This window comes from Anser brachyrhynchus, assembly GCF_964034855.1.
Source record: "Anser brachyrhynchus genome assembly, chromosome: 5".
Classification (NCBI taxonomy): Eukaryota; Metazoa; Chordata; class Aves; order Anseriformes; family Anatidae; genus Anser; species Anser brachyrhynchus.
In genome coordinates, this window is record NC_137699.1 from 51,212,630 (window position 1) to 51,230,225 (window position 17,596).

The 17,596-nt window shown below is 42.4% G+C and overlaps 1 protein-coding gene across 19 annotated transcripts in view; it reads left to right on the top strand.

The window, feature by feature from the left end:
- Positions 1-18: 18 nt before the first annotated feature.
- TUNAR (transmembrane neural differentiation associated intracellular calcium regulator) overlaps positions 19-17,596 on the top strand; it is a 163,598-nt gene continuing 146,020 nt past the window's right edge. For 3 of the 19 annotated variants that reach the window (XM_080594296.1, XM_080594297.1, XM_080594299.1), the window contains exon 1: positions 1,801-2,139. Coding sequence is in view for 1 of the 19 variants with exons in the window: in XM_080594286.1 (XP_080450412.1) it covers positions 819-896 (78 nt within the window). In the remaining 18 variants the exon portion in view is untranslated. The other 16 variants (XR_013951980.1, XR_013951981.1, XR_013951982.1 and 13 more) reach the window with 13 other exon arrangements.

Sequence of the window (17,596 nt, forward strand, 5' to 3'; positions counted from 1 at the left end):
CATTTCCCCTCCTATCCCCCACAGGCCCCTGCTGTTATTGAAATTATGAATAGTTTTTTTGCTTTCTCTACTTTCTCCCTTTTTTGTTCTTAATTACTCAGTTAAAATTTTGTATAATGTGTAGTAGTTTATATCAATCCTTTGCTTAATTAGAATGTCTTGTATTTAGCAAGTATAAGGAAGAGCAATACCAAAATGTGTGTGTAACAAAGCCATAGGAACAGGCACATAAAATATGGCTTCTGCCTGCATTCCTCCACGAGCCAGGCTCTGTGTGCATGAGCACTTTTTACATCTTGCATGCTTTCTATGTAAATACTCATGTTAATCTCATTGCAATAAAAAAAAAAATCAGTGTCTACTTAAATTGTAAAGCTTTAGATGCTTGTGAAGACACTTATTTTGGGAGTTGATTGAGAATTTCCCCCAACAAACTAGTTTTCAGGTTGATCATTTTAGAAAATTGGCACTAGTCTGTGCTCTGCTTAATCAGATGATGATTCCAATCAGTGGGTGTCCTAAGCTCCTAGTGGGTGGTTTGTGCACGAAGAGTTCATGGCTGGGAGGATATGATGGGGAAAGGGTGACTCCCCAGAGGAGGATTGATTCCTCACATGAGGCAGCAAGTGGCAGGACCCTGCTGGGCATAGCTGCTTGTGCTACCCTGATTGTGGAAGAGGTGATAGTGCTCAGGAACATGGCATGGGAAGGCTGCCTGGGAAGCTGCTGAGAAGGACAGCTGAGAGCAGGCAGGGCACTGACCTTGCCATCTGTCTCTGGAGAAGAAAAGCAAATATAGCTGTTCCTGAGGTTTGCCGATGTATGACTGCATCTCAGCACAGCAGGCATCAAGGTGTGAATGGGCATTGCCACCTGAATGGCATCTCCTGATCAAGGTAGGTCATACTGAGCTGCCAGCTCTAGCGATACCCCGTGAGCCCCATTGCTCCTCTGCAGTGCTCGTGTGTTATACCGGGTGGGTGTCCTGGCTGAGTGCTCCTCCAGTGAGATGCGTCTGGACCCAGTTTGGCTGTGTTGAGTTACTGAGGGCTTGTGATGAGATGGATACATGTAAACCATTATCTGTTATTATCATTCTATTACTATGGGACTGTAGTATGAATGATTGACAAGCTGGCGTTCTCTACTTTGATTGTAATTACTTGTCTGAGGATGCCTGTGATACTGCTGTTTGGGTAAAAGGCTGAGCTAAGTGAACCAAGCTGTTCACCAGATCATCAAGGTAATCCTTTGCATCTTGTAACTCTTCTCACCTGTTGCATATAAAGCAAGGTGGTTTGATTTAAGCAAATGAGAACAGTTATATAATACAAGCAGTCTGATTTCAGAAAGGTTAAACCTCCACTAAAGAGGGGTGGGTTTTTTTGCTCTTGTTGAACTGATGGGGCAGATGGAAGCAAGTTATGAATGTTATTTTATTGCCTTGCTAATTTTCATTTGGAAGAACTCAAATCAGTTAAGCTGAGAGTTGTTTCCCAGAGAAAACAAGCTGCTACTGGTTCCTGACGCTCTAAAGGATTACACTGTAAGTGAATTTTCTGGCATCAATGTCCTTTGCTTTGCTTTAACATTGTGGTCAATATTTTGTGTTTCTTGTCTATCATAAAAAGAGAAGAGTAAAACATCCTGAAGTGTTTGAAGTGTCTTTATTTGGGTCTGTTAAGCCTTATTCTTATGTTCTCAGTGTATTCTTCAGAAAGGTGGGCTAGAAATATCCGGTATTCCCCCCCCCCGAGACTGTTAATGATAACAAAGTGTGGGAATGTGAAATCAGAGAATCATACTAAGGGAAACCTCTCCCGAGCCGACACTAGTAATCCAGTCAAGGCCTTTTCAGTGCCTGCATCTAAGAATGGTAATAAAATGTAAACCTGGCAGGCTGAACAGTAAATCCCCGTCTAACCTGGTTTGTGCCCTTACCCCCACCACCCTTGGAGAAAAACAGATCTCCTTACGACAGGTTTTTCAACATCCATAACACGGGACTACATAAGAAAAAAATGCTCATCGGTTACAAGACAGGCAGCACTTGTTAATGTCTCTGTAAGCAAAGGTGGAAAGACAATGAGGAAGGTTAAAGAGGGTTTGAAGTTTCGGGATTATTTATAGTGCTGTCTGGTGAGTCAAGGTTGCTTTTTTTTTTGTGTGTGTGGGTGTTAACGCCTTTTTGCTGTGAGGCTGCTTATTCCATTGAACGGCGCTGTCTTAGTGCACCGAGATCTCTTACGTGGCACACTCCTGGCTAACGAAGCTGCTATTTGATTTAACTGCTTGAGGCCTATCCCCATGCATCATTTATGAAAACCAGATTTTAGTTACACAGAAAAAAGGATTGAGGTAGTGAAGGGTTCAGTTTCTATTTTCAATAATTTGCTTTGAAAGGTATGTACAAAACTTCACATCGTAGATTCAGGCTTTATTTGATTTAAGCTAAAATAAAAACAAGATCTACATTGTTGGCACAGAACCTGTGCTGTTTTGCCTGGGTGTGTAACTTCCAGGTAGTCTTTACTGCTTTTTAAAAATGTTTCTTCTTGGGAAACATCTGTGTTCTTGTACTAGAAGTATCAAAACCAGAACTATGACTTATATCCTGATTGATTTAGGACTGGGGGAAGATCTTTGGACTTATAAACTCTGCCTTACCATCCAGCTTCTCACAAACGTCTAGTTTCCCTGGAAGTAAGGGAGTTGGCTAGGAGCAAAGGCAGTTTTGGTTAGAAAGACCATTCTGTTGTATAAAACTCGTAGGGTGTGACTGAGAAGAAAGGTGTGGTGTTGTATATAAAGAGCAAAATTCATGTCTTCTTGGTTTTGAAGATCACTTCTGATTAATCAGACACCAAAAATGCTTGCAGGGTTGCTGCTGGCTTGTGCTCCCCTATCAAGAAGAAAGAAAACCTCTTAAAAACAACTTTTTTCCCCTCAAATATTGGAACATTTTAGGACCTTTCAAATCAGAGTAAATAAACACACTAGACTTCTTTAAAGACAGAAGGAGTCACTTGAAACTCGTTTCTCTAACATTTGAAATATGTGCCATAACTTCTAAAGTATTTTGTGTAACTGAAATACGTGCAGGTGATGATGATTTATAGGGCCGAAGAAGAATCCAAGGGCCAAGTTCAATATTCATTTTGAAACGGCTTTGTAAATTAAAGAAGTTAACTGTAACAAGTCATGGAGGGGTGATGATTTTTTGTGTAGTTGCAACAGTTCTATGCAAAAAGCTCTGAGAATTCTCCTACGTGTATACTGAGACACTGGTATGTATGTTTTTGTAGTTATATCCTGTTCTTTCTAACGTGAAGCTTGCACATTAGGGGGCTGACTGACTATTTTATAAAGATGAATAAAATGTCGAGTAAAATCCTTTAAAATTTTACTTAACGTTTCATGGTAAATTGAGTCAGAAAGGCTTTGGAGGAGGATTGAATTAGGAAGAATCATTGAATTACACTTTTTACTTGTTATATAAGCCCATTCTTCAAAGCCCAAAGGATTCTTACATACAATTTAGCCTCAGAGCAGTGAAGTAGGGCACTCAAATGTTCATTTAACAGGCCATTATAAGCTGCAGTACAGAGAAGTGATTTGCTAGTCATACTATGATAGCTACAGAGCTGAGAATAAAGTTTTGGAGTCTTTTCTCTTAAATCTATGATCTAGTGAGTGAAAACACACTATTAAAGGGTATATTAACAAACATTTTATAGTTTTAATGTCAAATCCACACTACAATATGTATTTTTGAAATATTACTTGTCAGCCAAGTTCTCCCGGTTGAACGGTAATACTATGAAACCCAATGTTTTGGGTCTTACCCACCATTTCACTTGTCTGAAATCTAAATAGCTCTTCAAGTAACTAGTTTTTTTCCTTAAAGAAAATATAAGTAATCTTTGACACATGGCATATCTTGATTACTGCAAAGAGAACTTGGTCCAGGTAGACTGGGTACGTGTTCAGACCCTCAGAGCTCAGAGGAGACCGCTTTTAGGGCTGGTTTTCAGGAACGCCTGGTGCTGCTGGTTTAGGGAGAGGCAGGGTTTGGGATGTGCTCTCCTGCAGCGCTCCGTGCGTTCAAGAACCCGGCTCTGGGCTGGACTCCCGGTAGCCGAGCACCGAGGCCACCCAGGAGATGGTGCTCTTGAACCGGCAAACGGCACAGCCCTGACCCAGAAGCATCCTTCAACGCAGCCCTCCCTGTTTTCCTTTTGTGTTGCACGTTATTCTTTGGGATTCCCGTTTTCTTTGGGGAGAAGAATGTGCTGGTGTTAAGCCCGGAGTGTATTCCCATCTGATCCATAATGCGATTCCCAGGCAGGTGATCCTATGCCTGCGTCTGAAATGACGCTGGTGCTCGAAGGAGGCGTTTTTTCCCTGGACTGCGTGGCTGGCAAGATGCTAGAGCCGAGCAGGGAGCAGCTTCGTGGCTGATTGCCCTGACTAGAGCCTGGGACGTGCTGCACCCAAGCCAAACATCTGCCGGGTGCCGGCTCCATCGCTACCACGGGTGGTGAGCAGCAAGACTGGGTGCAGGGGCTCCCCACGGCCTCCCTGCCACCCCACGGGACAGCCTGTTCCTGCGGACACGTGTCTCAGAAAGGTAAGGGTGGCTCTGTTTTGGCGAGGACCCAAGTAGGGGGACGTGGTGCCCTTTGGCTGCTGACCGCCTTTGACGCATGATGCGCATGGGGACGCGAGAGGCTGAGCTGCTGCTGGTGCCATGCAGGTGCTCAGCTGTGGGACACCCTTCTGCCCAGGCTGTTGAGGTGGGAAGAGGGGATTTGGATGGTCTGTTGAGCCTAGACTGTCTCAGTGGGGAGTGGCAAGAGGTCAGGTGGTTGCGGTGGAGTTTTCTGTTGATTTGCTATCCTCTTATTGCGTCCAGAAGCTATGGATTTGGCCAGAAAAGACCAGAAGGAGCTGGATGAGAGCAGCAGTGGTCACTGGGCCTTGGCAGAATATTTAATAGAAAAGTTCAGTAAAAGCCTCTTCCCCCACTGCAGGAGGGCAGGGTCTCAGTTTTTTTTGCATATGTGGCCATTGATTGCGGTTTCATGCAATATAAATACACCAAGACTTCTACCTGTTTTCTGTCTGGAGTTACCAAAAACAGGTCTCTGTGCATTCAGGCAGGCAGCAAGCTGGCTGCTGGTATTTGGATGGTTTGTGAGGCCTGGCTAAATGTTGTTGTGTTCTGCTACAACAGCATTTTGAGTTTGCTCTGCCCACATCTCCGTGGCTGAAGGGAGCGCGATGGTGGAGGAGGATCATGCCACCTGTGTGGGATGGCCGACCCAATGGGGAGTATAGGCTGGGGTGTGAGGATTACCTGTGCTGTGCTGCATGCAATCTCCTCTTGCTAAATCGTTAACAACAATTCAGTGTTTGGCTTTAGCAGCTGCAGGCAGAGCACTGTGAATTGTCATTGTCTTTTTCATGGAGTTAGGCTGATTTCTTTTTTTCCAACCACTTGCTAATAATAAATGATTTAAAGCTCTGCTGACACATCTTGGTCTCTTGCTGCCTGAGTGATCATTTGGCAACTTGTGGAGGGGGAGCTGGGCAGGGATGTGGTGGGCAGGCTCTTGTGCCCAGCAGTAATGAGGTGTGGCAGCAGCAGGGAACAAAAAGAAAACTATAAAGAAGTTTCTACCCATTTAGGAATAAGCATAACAGAAACAAAGTAGGCTGAAGCAAGTCTGCTCTGACACCTTTACTTCTCGTGTGGGCTTGAGGTACAGTTCCATGTGCTTTGCTGAAGAACTGTCAAGTTTTATGGCTGGGACTGGGTGTCACTCAAGGCCAGGCCTCAGGATTGAGTACTGTGAACAGGGTCTAGGCCTCAGACCACAACTTCAGCTCTATCAACATGTTCCTGTGCATCTCTACCTCAGAAAAATAACCTCTTCCTATGTATTAAAGAGGTGTCTTGGCAGGCACAAGGCTGTAAATAACATTTTGTTTTGGGGACTGTGCACCTTGCACTAAACTCTCTTGGATAAAATAAAGCACTAAGGATAAGTGACTCAAACCTAGGTGACTTCTCTCCTCTGAGACTCCAAACCATCAAGCTATAATGTTTCACTCCAGAAACGTTGCCATTCTTCCGGATCCAGGGACCCTGCTCCAACAAGAGGGAGAGTGCGTGCCTTCTTTCCTGGTGTCTGGGTGCTTCCTCTAAGGTGGGCAACACTGGCTTGGCCTCCCTTGTGTGCAGCCTCTCCATGTCCAGAAGCAAGTAAGGCAGCTTCCATCACCGTCTTATTGCTGGTGTCGGTTACGTGCTCCAGGTTTGCCAGTTTCTGCCTGGTTGTTGCTTTTGGCAGATCTAAGAAACGTGTAGGTGCCTATCTACTCAGCCCAGAGCAGTGTCATAAGTAGGTATGAGCTTTCAGATCAAAGTTCCCTTTTTAGGTGCTTAAATCCTGACTTTTTTGGTCCTTGATCTTAAGCAATGTGCAGGAAGGAATTCAAGACAATATCTGAAGCTGCTAGCAGTCATATTAACATAATATAGTCCAGTAACTCAGTGAGAGAGAAAGTACAGAAATGTGATGGTGAAATTTGAACTTCAGAAGAGTCAGATTTCGATAATGTTGACAGGGTTAGTCAAGAAAGATCCTGAGGGAAAAGTGCAGGAAGAATAACCCTTAAAGATGCCATGAATTGAACTTAAGAACAATAATAAAGTCTGGAGGGCAAGTACATTGCTAACAAAAATAATACTAGGCAGGCAAGGAGTAAACCAGTACAGCTGAATGGCAGGCTTGAGAGGTTTTTTTGTTGTCTTTTTTTTTTTTTATCTAATGGGAATCCTTTCAAATTTGAAAATGTAAACTTAGCTTTCTTATACATTGGTGCGTTAATTAGCGTAAATACTAGATGAGGGAATTAAAAGGAAATACAAGTAGACTGCAAACTGCTAGAGGTATGAAATAAAAATGCTTTAGGTTTATTCTTATTCTGTCAAATGATAATTAATTAGTAGTTCAGAAACTGGATCACTGAAGATTAAAGGTAGAAATTAAAGAAGATAAAGACATTGCTGAGCATCTAAATGATTTCTTTGCATCAGTCTTCAGCGCAGAGAATATTAGAGCCATTCCTACTGGGATTTGCTCTTTTCTCATAATCAGGATGTGTCAGAAGAAGAGTTGGAACAAATCAATAATTTAAAAAGCAGTAAGTCACCAGCTCCAGATGGTACTTGGAAGAGTTCTGAAGGAACTCAGTATGAAATAGGTGATCTTTAGCAAAACATGTGCCCTCCCTAATTAAAAATAGCTAATCTATTGGAGGAGCGGGAGGTAACAATTACACCTGTAGTTAAAACCAGGATTGAGATTATCTGAGGAAGCATACCCTCTTTACCCAGCCATACATTTATACTTTATAAACCAGCTGAAAAGAGAATGGAAAGTGGGGAAAAAAACACAGTAATTTAAAAAAAAGGGAAGATGTTAACATGTTAGGATCTAAAGAGAAATGTTTCTGTAAATTAAAATCGTGCCTCATTCATTGTCTATTATAATTCCAGTTGGTCTAATCTAGTCAGGGACATGGAAGAAACAATTACTGAGGAGCATCAGGTACTGTGGCTAGTCTGCAGGATGTCACGGTGCTTGGGGATTGGAACCCCCCAGGCTGGGTGGCAGCACTGGCTGGGAGCCCTTCCTGCAGGCAGCACCAACACAGAAGCTTTGTGGTGAACACATACATGGGGAAAGAAAAACATCAACAAAACAAACAAGAATCTCCAATTTGTTGAATAAAGCCTGGGTCTGGCTCTCTGAATCCTCCTTACCTCTGTCAGTTGCACCTGATGGAAGTGTATGTATGTGTATATATATATATTTTAAAAGATAGATTTAATTAGCTGTGTAAAAGGAGGAGTTTGGTGGTAGGGAAGCAAAAAATGAACATGGCAAAGAATAACTTCAGGGAAAAAAAGACAAGGAAGACAAAAGACAATTACTTCCAAATTCCAGACATGAATGAATTAAGTTTTAATGTCAAGGTTTTGTAACAGTATCCTCACGTTTACAAGGAATGCTTGGGATGAGCTGGGAAGAAAATGTCATCAGAATTCATACCCTTAACCGTGTGTGGTGGTGTTCTTGTTTGTTTGTTTGTTTTTTAAACCTTAATGTTATGCAAATTGTGATGATCTGTGGCCTCCTCACTGTGTTCTTAGTTTCCATGCACTGGTGTAAAGGTACCCTCCTACTTTCATGCTACCAGAGAAGGTTGACTAAGTGCCCATGTTACCTGAAAAAAAAATGAGTCAGTGGAAAACAAGCATCTTTTTATAAAATAGAAATGATGCTTCTTCTGCATCATAGAATGGGCGATCTTTTAAGGTCCCTTTCAATCCAAGCCAGTTCCAACTCCCTGCCATGGGCAGGGACACCTCCCACCAGACCAGGTTGCCCAAAGCCCCATCCAGCCTGGCCTTGGACACTGCCAAGGATGGGTGACCCACAACTTATCTGGGAAACCTGTTCCAGTGCCTCACCACCCTCTGAAGAATTTATATCTGATGTCTAATCTAAATCTCCTTTTAGTTTAAAACTGTTCCAGTTCATCCTATTGCTATCTGCCTGAGTAAAAAGTCACTCTTTTTTTATAAGCCCCCTTTAATACTGAAAGGCTGCAATGGGGTCTCCCTGAAGCCTTTTCTTCTCTAGGCTGTGGACATCCTAAGCTCTCTCAGCCTTTCTTCATATAGGTGCTCCAGCCCTCTGAGCATCTTTGTGGTCCTCCTCTGGACCCGTTCTAACAGGTCCACATGGTTCTGATGCTGGGGGCTGCAGCACTCTGAGTGGAGTCTCATGATGGCAGAGTAGAGGGGGACAATCACCTCCTTCAACCTGCTGGCTGTGCCTATATGATGGGATGTCTTTTTCTCCTGTGGTCCCTCCCCCAAAGCAGGGCAGATCTCAGGACCAATGTGTCCTTGTTTCTGCTTCTTGTCCTTTGTTTTTGCCTCTGTATGTTCTCCTACTCCTCCCATTTCTTCTGATATCTGTTTCCATGTATCCCTCCTGCACTCCTAGGATCTCTCCTTCCTTTCCTCCCTGTCCCAGGTGTGTGAAGCTGCTGCTCCCTCATAGCACTGCCAGCTCACAGCTGTACTGACTCTGGTGCAGAGCCAGAGTCAATCAGGACAGCACTGCTAATTAGAAGGCATAGGATGCTATGCCTTGCTTTTGAGATCTGTGCATCTCAATGTTTGTGTGCTCTGTCACTTGGGAAATGCTGATTTTATGGTAACACTAAATGATACATACTAAAAAAAGTGGATTTACAGGCTTCTGGAATAGCCCTGCTGCTTTCTCTGTTCTGTACAATTATTTTCACATCAGTAGGCTCCAATCTACAGCATTTCTAGTGTTTCATTGGGCATTTGGTAGGGAATGGCGTCAGCCACAAGATGCCAGGAGAAGCGTTATATTTATGGGTGATAAACTAGGCCGTAGATTTTAAGAAGTCTGTTTCACCCTTTCATTTAAATTTTCTGTGCAGAGTCACAGAAGGGTGGAAAGGATGGTGCAGAGGTGCTCAGAACACCTTTAAATTAGCTAATTTAGTTGCAAAATCAGTCTAGCCATGGCAGCACAGAGCAGAGCTGGCTGATTCACTCAGCCTGCCAAGTCCCAAGGGTCCTGCTGCTCAGCTGTTCCAGGGCTCTTCTATTGGAAAAGTCTCCCCTCTGTTACCATGGGATGCTGTGGCTGGTGTCGTCACACAGTAATTCAGCTGCTTGGCACAGCAGTTGGAAAAGGTGGAGACTTGTTAGCTTTTTCCAGATTCAAGATCTGCAGTAGAGTTAAATTGCTAACCCTTCAGGCTTGTTAGGTTTGGGTCACTCCTTTCCATTAATGAAACACCCATAACTGTCATGAGCTCGAGAGAACTAAAACCTTGCAAATATCATGATCCACTTGTGCATCAGTACCATCAGCAAATACTTCTCGAGAGTTGATTTCCATGTCTGAGTATCAGACCAACCTGCAGTCATCTTGTTCCCTCTGCATCAGCAGAACAGCAGGCAGCTCTGACATCTCTGCCCACAGCCAAAACTACTCTGGGCTGTGCAACACAATAAGGTGTTGGAACTGGTGATGATTGAGCAATCCTCAAACCTACTTTATCGATCTTTAAGACAAAGAAAAATTTCCTCCTTAGTAAGAAATGACAATTATAGCCATAGTCTTGGGGGAAATCTTTGTGTTTGTTTTATTATCAATAACATCTGAACTCTCTTGAAATGTCTAAGTTGTGAATATTTGGCTTTGCTCCAGCTAGCAGAAAAACAAATATATTTTCTGATAATCCTTGCTAGAATAAGGCAAATGATAATGATGCACCTGGTGATTTCCCACCCTCCTCACACCCATAGTGGAAGTTTGGGTCTTTGAGTTGGTGGACAAACTGTTTTTCTTTTCACCTCAAAACAAACAAAAAGCCATAGGGCTGTGAGAGTAAAACTTCAGGTGGTTAGTTATTTCTAGTTTTCTACCTGGAGATGTCCAAATTGAAGGGAAGCTGCAGCTATTTTTTTTTCAAAGAGGTATACTGCTTTACATGGTCGATTTGATTTCCAGAACTGCTGAGTTCAGCAGGAACTCTAGGTGCTTGATTGATTTAAAAATCATGCTCAGAGTTTCTAAATTCAGGCAAAGCGCAGCAATGTTTTACATAGTAATTCTAGCACTGAAGATGGAAGTTGTTCCACATTTTAGAGGGATCCTCTTACTTCAGAGACTTCTGGGATTATTAATACTGAAATATTACAGTCCTTTCCACTCTGAGGTAAACTAAACTCCACCAAGAACTGCAGTGCCGAAGTTCAGCATGAAATGATGCAACCCCAAATAGGACACCTAATAGGTATCTCAATACCCTCTGCAGATTATTATTTGATGCTTGCTTTTTCACGTGGAGATCATAAACAGCACATGATGGAACTCTACAACCTTCTACCTAAAGAATATTGGGAACTGGTGTTCAGAAAGGATGACACAAACTTATTTGAATTTTACTTGGTAGGCAAATCTTCATTTTGTGATGTGAGTAGTTGGGTTAATGCTTCCCTCTGTTCACTGTCTTGCTTTGATTAGTGTTTGAAATTCAGAAGTCAAACTGATCATCCTTTTTTTTTTTTTTTTTTAATTTTATACTTCCGCTACCCATTGACCTTGTTCAGCTGCCATCTTGCTTTTTTTTTCAGTCTGGATGTCTCCATTTAGGTCTGAAAACAAGTTTACCCTGTGCTGGTATACAGAACAGTCCCAGGGAGTCCTGGAGACTGATTTCTGGTGACTTAACAAGACTTTGAATTCAAATCCTGGAGGATGGATATATAGATGGATGTATAAGTGGTTTCTCAGAGTTGATTTTTTTTTCTCTCCTATTAGTTGACTGCAGCTGAGCGATTCACTCAGTTAACTTTAGATTGGCTCATGAGATTGAAGAGCCTTACAGACACTTATATTTTAAATGTCTCCTTTTATTCCTTTATAAACAGACAGTTGAATGGTAATGAGTCTGAACCCAAAGTACCTATTTGCTTTACCACATTGAAGTATAACTGAAAACATCGAAAGTTTTGTGTAGCTGTTAGAAAGTGTTTTACTGTTTTTCAAGCAGTGCTCCTGCTTTGGATTATATATCCCATTGGAGCTCAACAAATGAGTATTACTTTTATAATAATAATAATAATAAAAGCCTGTATATACTTTCTGATGAAAATCAAAGTGGCACTTGCATTCTTTTGTAAGGCAATTCCATTCTTTTGTAATTAGGGCTGAGCAAGCAGTTCAGGAGACCCTGACCTCCTACAGCAGTTAATGCTGGGGCTGCAATCGTGGTGCCAGAGCAGGAACTGGGCGACCCTTTAGGCTCTATTACAGATTCTGTTGGAAATAACTCCTTGAGCTCCAAGGCTCAGGTTCTGTTTCCTGTTGCATCAACAATTTAATGTGTGTGTGTGTGTGTTTTTAAATCAATGAACTAACACTGATTAACCCACTGAGTAGGGTTTGTCCTTGATTGTGTTTCATCCACTGTGCACCAGTTAGAGTGAGCTGTGACGTTTGGTTTGTTTTTGCTGTCTGTGGGTCCTCCTTGAGAAAACAGGCTGTATGTGGTGGGACACAAGGTAGAATTTACTTTTGGTGTGCTTCTGTGTCACAGCTGACAATGGTCCCCTGAGGGCAGAATTGGGAAAACCTTGTTGTCTTCATGGAGGTGTCTACACGTGAAATGGCAATCTGTGCTTTGATCTCAGTCAGTGATAATTAATCAGTACTGCCACTGGGGTTCAAAGAGGTGTGCGGGCACCAGGAGAGCTTGGTTCAATTGCTTAAGCACAGGTGTCTGGTGCATTTGAGACACCTTGGAGTAAGCGGAACATTCATAGAGCATTGTAGTATTGCCACAGGACTTCTGTTGCTCTGGAGTGGCAGCTATGGACTCTACCAGATGCCTTCAGACATCAATTTGCTTGTCCTGTACCTACATGACACTTCAATCAAGGCTAGGTGTCTGCTTGAGAGAAAGCTGTTCTCAAGGATCTGTATACTGTATTGGTAAAATCTTCCAGCAGTAGGAACCTGGGCCTATCACTTACTTATAGACACCTGGACGAAGGCATCTTCACCTACAAATGAATGTGGTCCCTTATGGCTACAGACACAGATCTAGTTCCTGGAGACACTTGGAGATGAATATCTAGGTAAGCAGATCGAGAGGGCAATCTATTCAGCCTATTTTTAATATCTATTACAGGATGAAATGAATTGCCTTCTGAAAGTGACTTTCATCATATTGACTACAGAGAGACACCAGGCATATTAGCTGTTTAACTTACAGGTGGCTGAAAGAAAGTAGAGAGTATCTCACCTCTAGTTCAAATGTAATCCTTTTAACTTGCTAACTCAGAAAAAGTGTTCTTCAGAACAGCACAGGATAGGCTGTATGGGAAACCCATTAATGATATTCTGAATCTCAAGAGAATCTTAAATATTTCTAACTTTGCAAAATGAAATTGACTTCAAGTCAATTTGGAATGGAGACGAGCATATGATAAAGGCTTACTGTTTTCCCTTCTCCAGGTAAAACTTTACACCTTCTCAGCACAGAAAAACTGTGAAAATAAGAATACTTCCTTGCTCTAATCCCCTGGACAATTCTAGTCTTCACAGCTCTGGGTGGTGGTATCTTATCTCCTCCCTTTATATTTCTCCTTTCTGGAAAAATGAAAATAACACAGCTTCACTAAGGTTGGTCTGGGAGACATACAAACTATGAGGGCTGCCATGGGATTGACTGGAGAACTTTATTTTAGTGTGGGAGTAATGACATTTTCAAATTAAGGCTGGCTGGCTCAACACTCTTTATAGACTTGTATCTCATTTAGAAGCTTAAGTGAATTATATGGTCAAAGTTTTAAAAGGAGGTGGGAAGGAAAAAACTGGGACAACTGAAAAAGTGCAACGATGAAGGTCTGAAAAGTGCCATGGGGACAGTATATATCCACAACTCACCGATTACCCAGAGGACTTAGGGAAGTCATAGCAGCAAACAAGTAAATAGTGGCTGTAAACTGAGTTAACTCCAGTGGGATGAATTTTACTTATACCAAAGAGAATCCAGTTCTCCCTAGTGTGGGCTGATGGCTCTTGCTGAGATGGCAATGGTGTCCACTTGATACACCTTGAAACAATATTATTTTGCCTTCATAATTGTCCAGAATGTAACATTCTGCAGGTGCTTTGGTTAGTTTGTCTATATACAGATAAAAAGATAATGAGAAGGATTTGAACTTTAAATGGACCTCATTTATTCTTGATTTGCATATACATGAAAAAATGCACATTTATTTGTCACATAGTGTGCTTAGAGCTGTTGGGATGAATGAGCCAAGCAGATCCTGGCAGCCAGCAGTTTCCTGATGGTCACTGTTCTACGCTTAGCCATGCAGAGGGGCATGTGCTTATAAGCTTATCTGTATGGACTTCTAAGGGAACTAAACAACAACATGATACTACCAATTTGCTGTCTGTATTACTGTGATGCCTTGTTTCTAAAGGTCCTAAATGGCTTACAGCTTGTAATGAAAAGAGGGTCACAACAAACATGATGCCAGGAACTGCGCCAGGCTGCTGAAGCCCAGCACTGGCAAGGGATTCGTACATCAGCTCTCTGGCAAAATCAAGGACAGAGTCCAGATTCCTTGGTCACAGCTCTACATTGCAAAAACAAAGCTCCATAATAGTCGTGCATGCGCACGGGACTAGATAGTCATCTAGGCAGTCCAGGTGTACCACTATACTTGCTGGTGGTTATTGTAACCAAGAATGCAGTCTACTAAAGCTATTATCAAGGTTCACTCCGCAAATAAACTGTGAAGCCAGCATTTCTAGTTGCTCTGGGGATCTGCTAGGCTGATGTGGTATGACTGCAGCATAAGCACAGAGCAGAACTCCTCTGTTCTGGGGCCACCTAGGTACTGGGTTCGTGCCCAGTTCAAGAAAATGATATAATCTGATACCTCTTGTTGTGGGGAGGTACCCTGGCATCTAATGGTCAGCCACAAGTGGTGGTGGTTGACCAGCTCTGTTCCCTGCATCTAGCTTCTTATCAGGGCCTGGAACTTGGAATAGAGCAGAAATCATGGTACTGGCTGAACGCTTCTCAAGGTCCGCTAGGGGAACAATGGGGCTGATGGGTCTGTTAAGGTCAAGGATGATGTTTCACATTGACCGCCTGTGTCTCAAGCTTGAAATACTTTGATCTCAAATCCAAACTTACCTCCTGTGTGGATGGAAGAGAAGGCTGCATCCAGCTGCAATCTTGAGATGATTTGTGGCCCACTTGAAAGGGTTTGTCAATTTTCAGATGCATATTTCAGTGTATAATTTTGAAATAGGATTTTAGTCAGTTCAAGTTTTACTACTTCATTTTTATTTTTTTTTTAGTTTAAGATTGAGCCCATTCCCTCAAACTGTTGAGATCTTCAGTCTGTATTTAGTTGCAAGTGTCCTAAACATGTGGATGCTCATAGGAGCCTGCTTTCATTTACTTACTTTCTTCCCACTGAAAACAGTATTTTCTTCTGTTATAGTAATGTAAATGTAGCTAGCAGAATTTTGTTGAGACTTATGTTTTGTATTATGATAAAGAAACAAAATCAAAGAACTTTCTGACAAACTCTGGATGACAAAAAGTGTCACGATTAGGCCTGGATTAGTGAGAACACGCAGTGCAATGACCTTGTTGTTTGTCCCAGCACCATCCCCACTGGCTACTTTCCTGGTGGGCTTTGGCATCCCTTGCAGTCTTGCTGAGCTTTTCCTCTTGACTTATTGTGCAGCTGTATTACGATTTTTTTCAATATTCTCTTGAATATTAAGAAGTTTTGTCGTGTTTAATTTCTTCCTCCTGCGGGAAGGTGACCTTAATTTTCCTCCCCCTTTTTTCCTTACTCTGAGTATTATTAGATGTTAGCACAGATGTGTCAATCTTACCAGCTTATTTAACCTTCCATTTAGTTCTTCCAAATCTTTAAGGTGCCTTTCTTCCTATTTCCACTCTTCTCTATCTGTATATCACGTTAAGCTTCATGATTCTTCAGGGTACGGTGACATAAACATAGCTTAAATTGTAATAATGAGTTGAACGATGCTCCTGTGGCCCCAGGTTTTAGAGAGAACAAGTTCTGCATCTGAAAATAGGCAGATTATAGCTTTGGTTTTGCCTTAAAACATTCAAACCTATTTAATTTTTGCAGTTATTTTCAAAGTTCATTGCACTCTTTCAGATCATTAGAATCTGGAAGGCAAAAGAGCTAGAATTTTATTCTCGATTTTTGCACTGAGAAGATACATCTTCAATAAAATAATTTACTGTTGTTGTATGTAACTAGTGAAGCACGTGCTGCTGTTGCTGAAAGAGCTAGAAGAGAATGTCTGGTGAGTGTTGTGAGAGGGGAGCCCTGAGTCTCCCTGGGTCTGCGCTGCCTTCGCTGCCCTGTGGGATGTGACACGGGTGTCTGTGGTGTGTGACAAGCAGGGCAGAGCAGGCACATGCTAGGATGTGAGCTCTGCTGGCCTTCTCTTGTCTGCAGGATTTTTTTTTTTCTGTCCTAGAGAAGCTGCTGAAGGTAAGCATGCAGAGGGAAGGTGACAGTGATGCTTTTGGCGTCCTGAAGTGGGGGGGGAGATAATGTGACGGGATTGTGCAGTGTAGCTGAAGGTGTGATACTTTCTGATACTCCTGATGAATCCGTAGCAGTGGTTTCCCTTCTGCACCTCTGTGTTGGTGCCTTCATCAGCTCAGCCCTCCAAGCACTTTTTTTTTTTTAAACCATTACAGAAATCTCTTGCTTGTAAAATTCCATGGGCAGAATTAGATTGAAGCTGCCCAGAAACAAAGCGCCTCTGCCTTCACATCTGCTTTTACTGCTTCTTGTAATTCTTTGAGCTGATTTTTGCCATCCCTTCACTCCTCCAGGTGCTGTCACAGCTTTTATACATCAGCACAAAGCTCAGGCAGCCTCATCAATCATCCAGCCTGCTGCTGGGCAGCAGGTTCCTTGGCAGGCGCTCTTTGCTGGAGGGGGAGATTTCACTCAGTTTGGGCTGGTGGGAAGAGCAGTTGATGCTGGCAGTGCAATTGGAGGAAAATCGTGGTCCTGTGCACACCAGGGGTGGCCAGCTCTGTCACTAGAAAACACGATCCCTCTTTTTGGAACAATACTTCTGACAAGTGAACACTTTTTCACTATTAGTTTGGATCATGACAGGAAAATAAACTCTCCTGTGCAGAAGATGTTGCTTGTCCTTCGATTATGTAAGTTAATGCTTTGGCTTCTGGGCTCTCACTGAATGCTGAAAGCCTTCTTTTCTCTGTACTTTTCCAGCTCATTTGATAGAGGTATATTTTTTTAATATACCCTCTATTAAAAAAAAAAGTAATAATTACACAAATACTTTGTGCAGAGGAAGGTCCATGTCAAAAGGTTTAAGCTTTGGGTTCAATTTGGATGAGTGGCTGAAATAAGTTCTGAACCAGTGACAGCCTTTGAATTTATAAATATTAATGCCCATTTGGGATTCTGGTCCAAAGCAAGAGCAAGACTTTTATTCTGTTCAGGTTTCTGCCTCTCTGTTTGTCATCACAGCAAATGAGTCCTCTCCAGGCAAGCAGCAAGTGGTCTGACTAACAACCATGTAGGCTTTATTCTTTCATCTCAGTGGTTTTGGTGAGCACAGCCAACGTCTGTCATTCAGGTCAATAACTTGAAAAGGCATTTGATGTTTTTGAGGACACTTGCAAAATTTAATACAAGTCATCGTTCTTTGGGAATTTGTCTGTTCCAAGCTGTCCCAGGTTAATCAAAGGTGGGGTGCAATTTCAGCATCTGCCCAAAAACTGCACAGGGGCAAGTGTCCAACCATACCCAAGCATTTATCCGGAGAAGCCAATGCCCAGGATCCAAGTTCTCAAATTGGATGAATTGCAGTCTGAAAACAGCTGAAGGCATGACAGCAGGACAGGA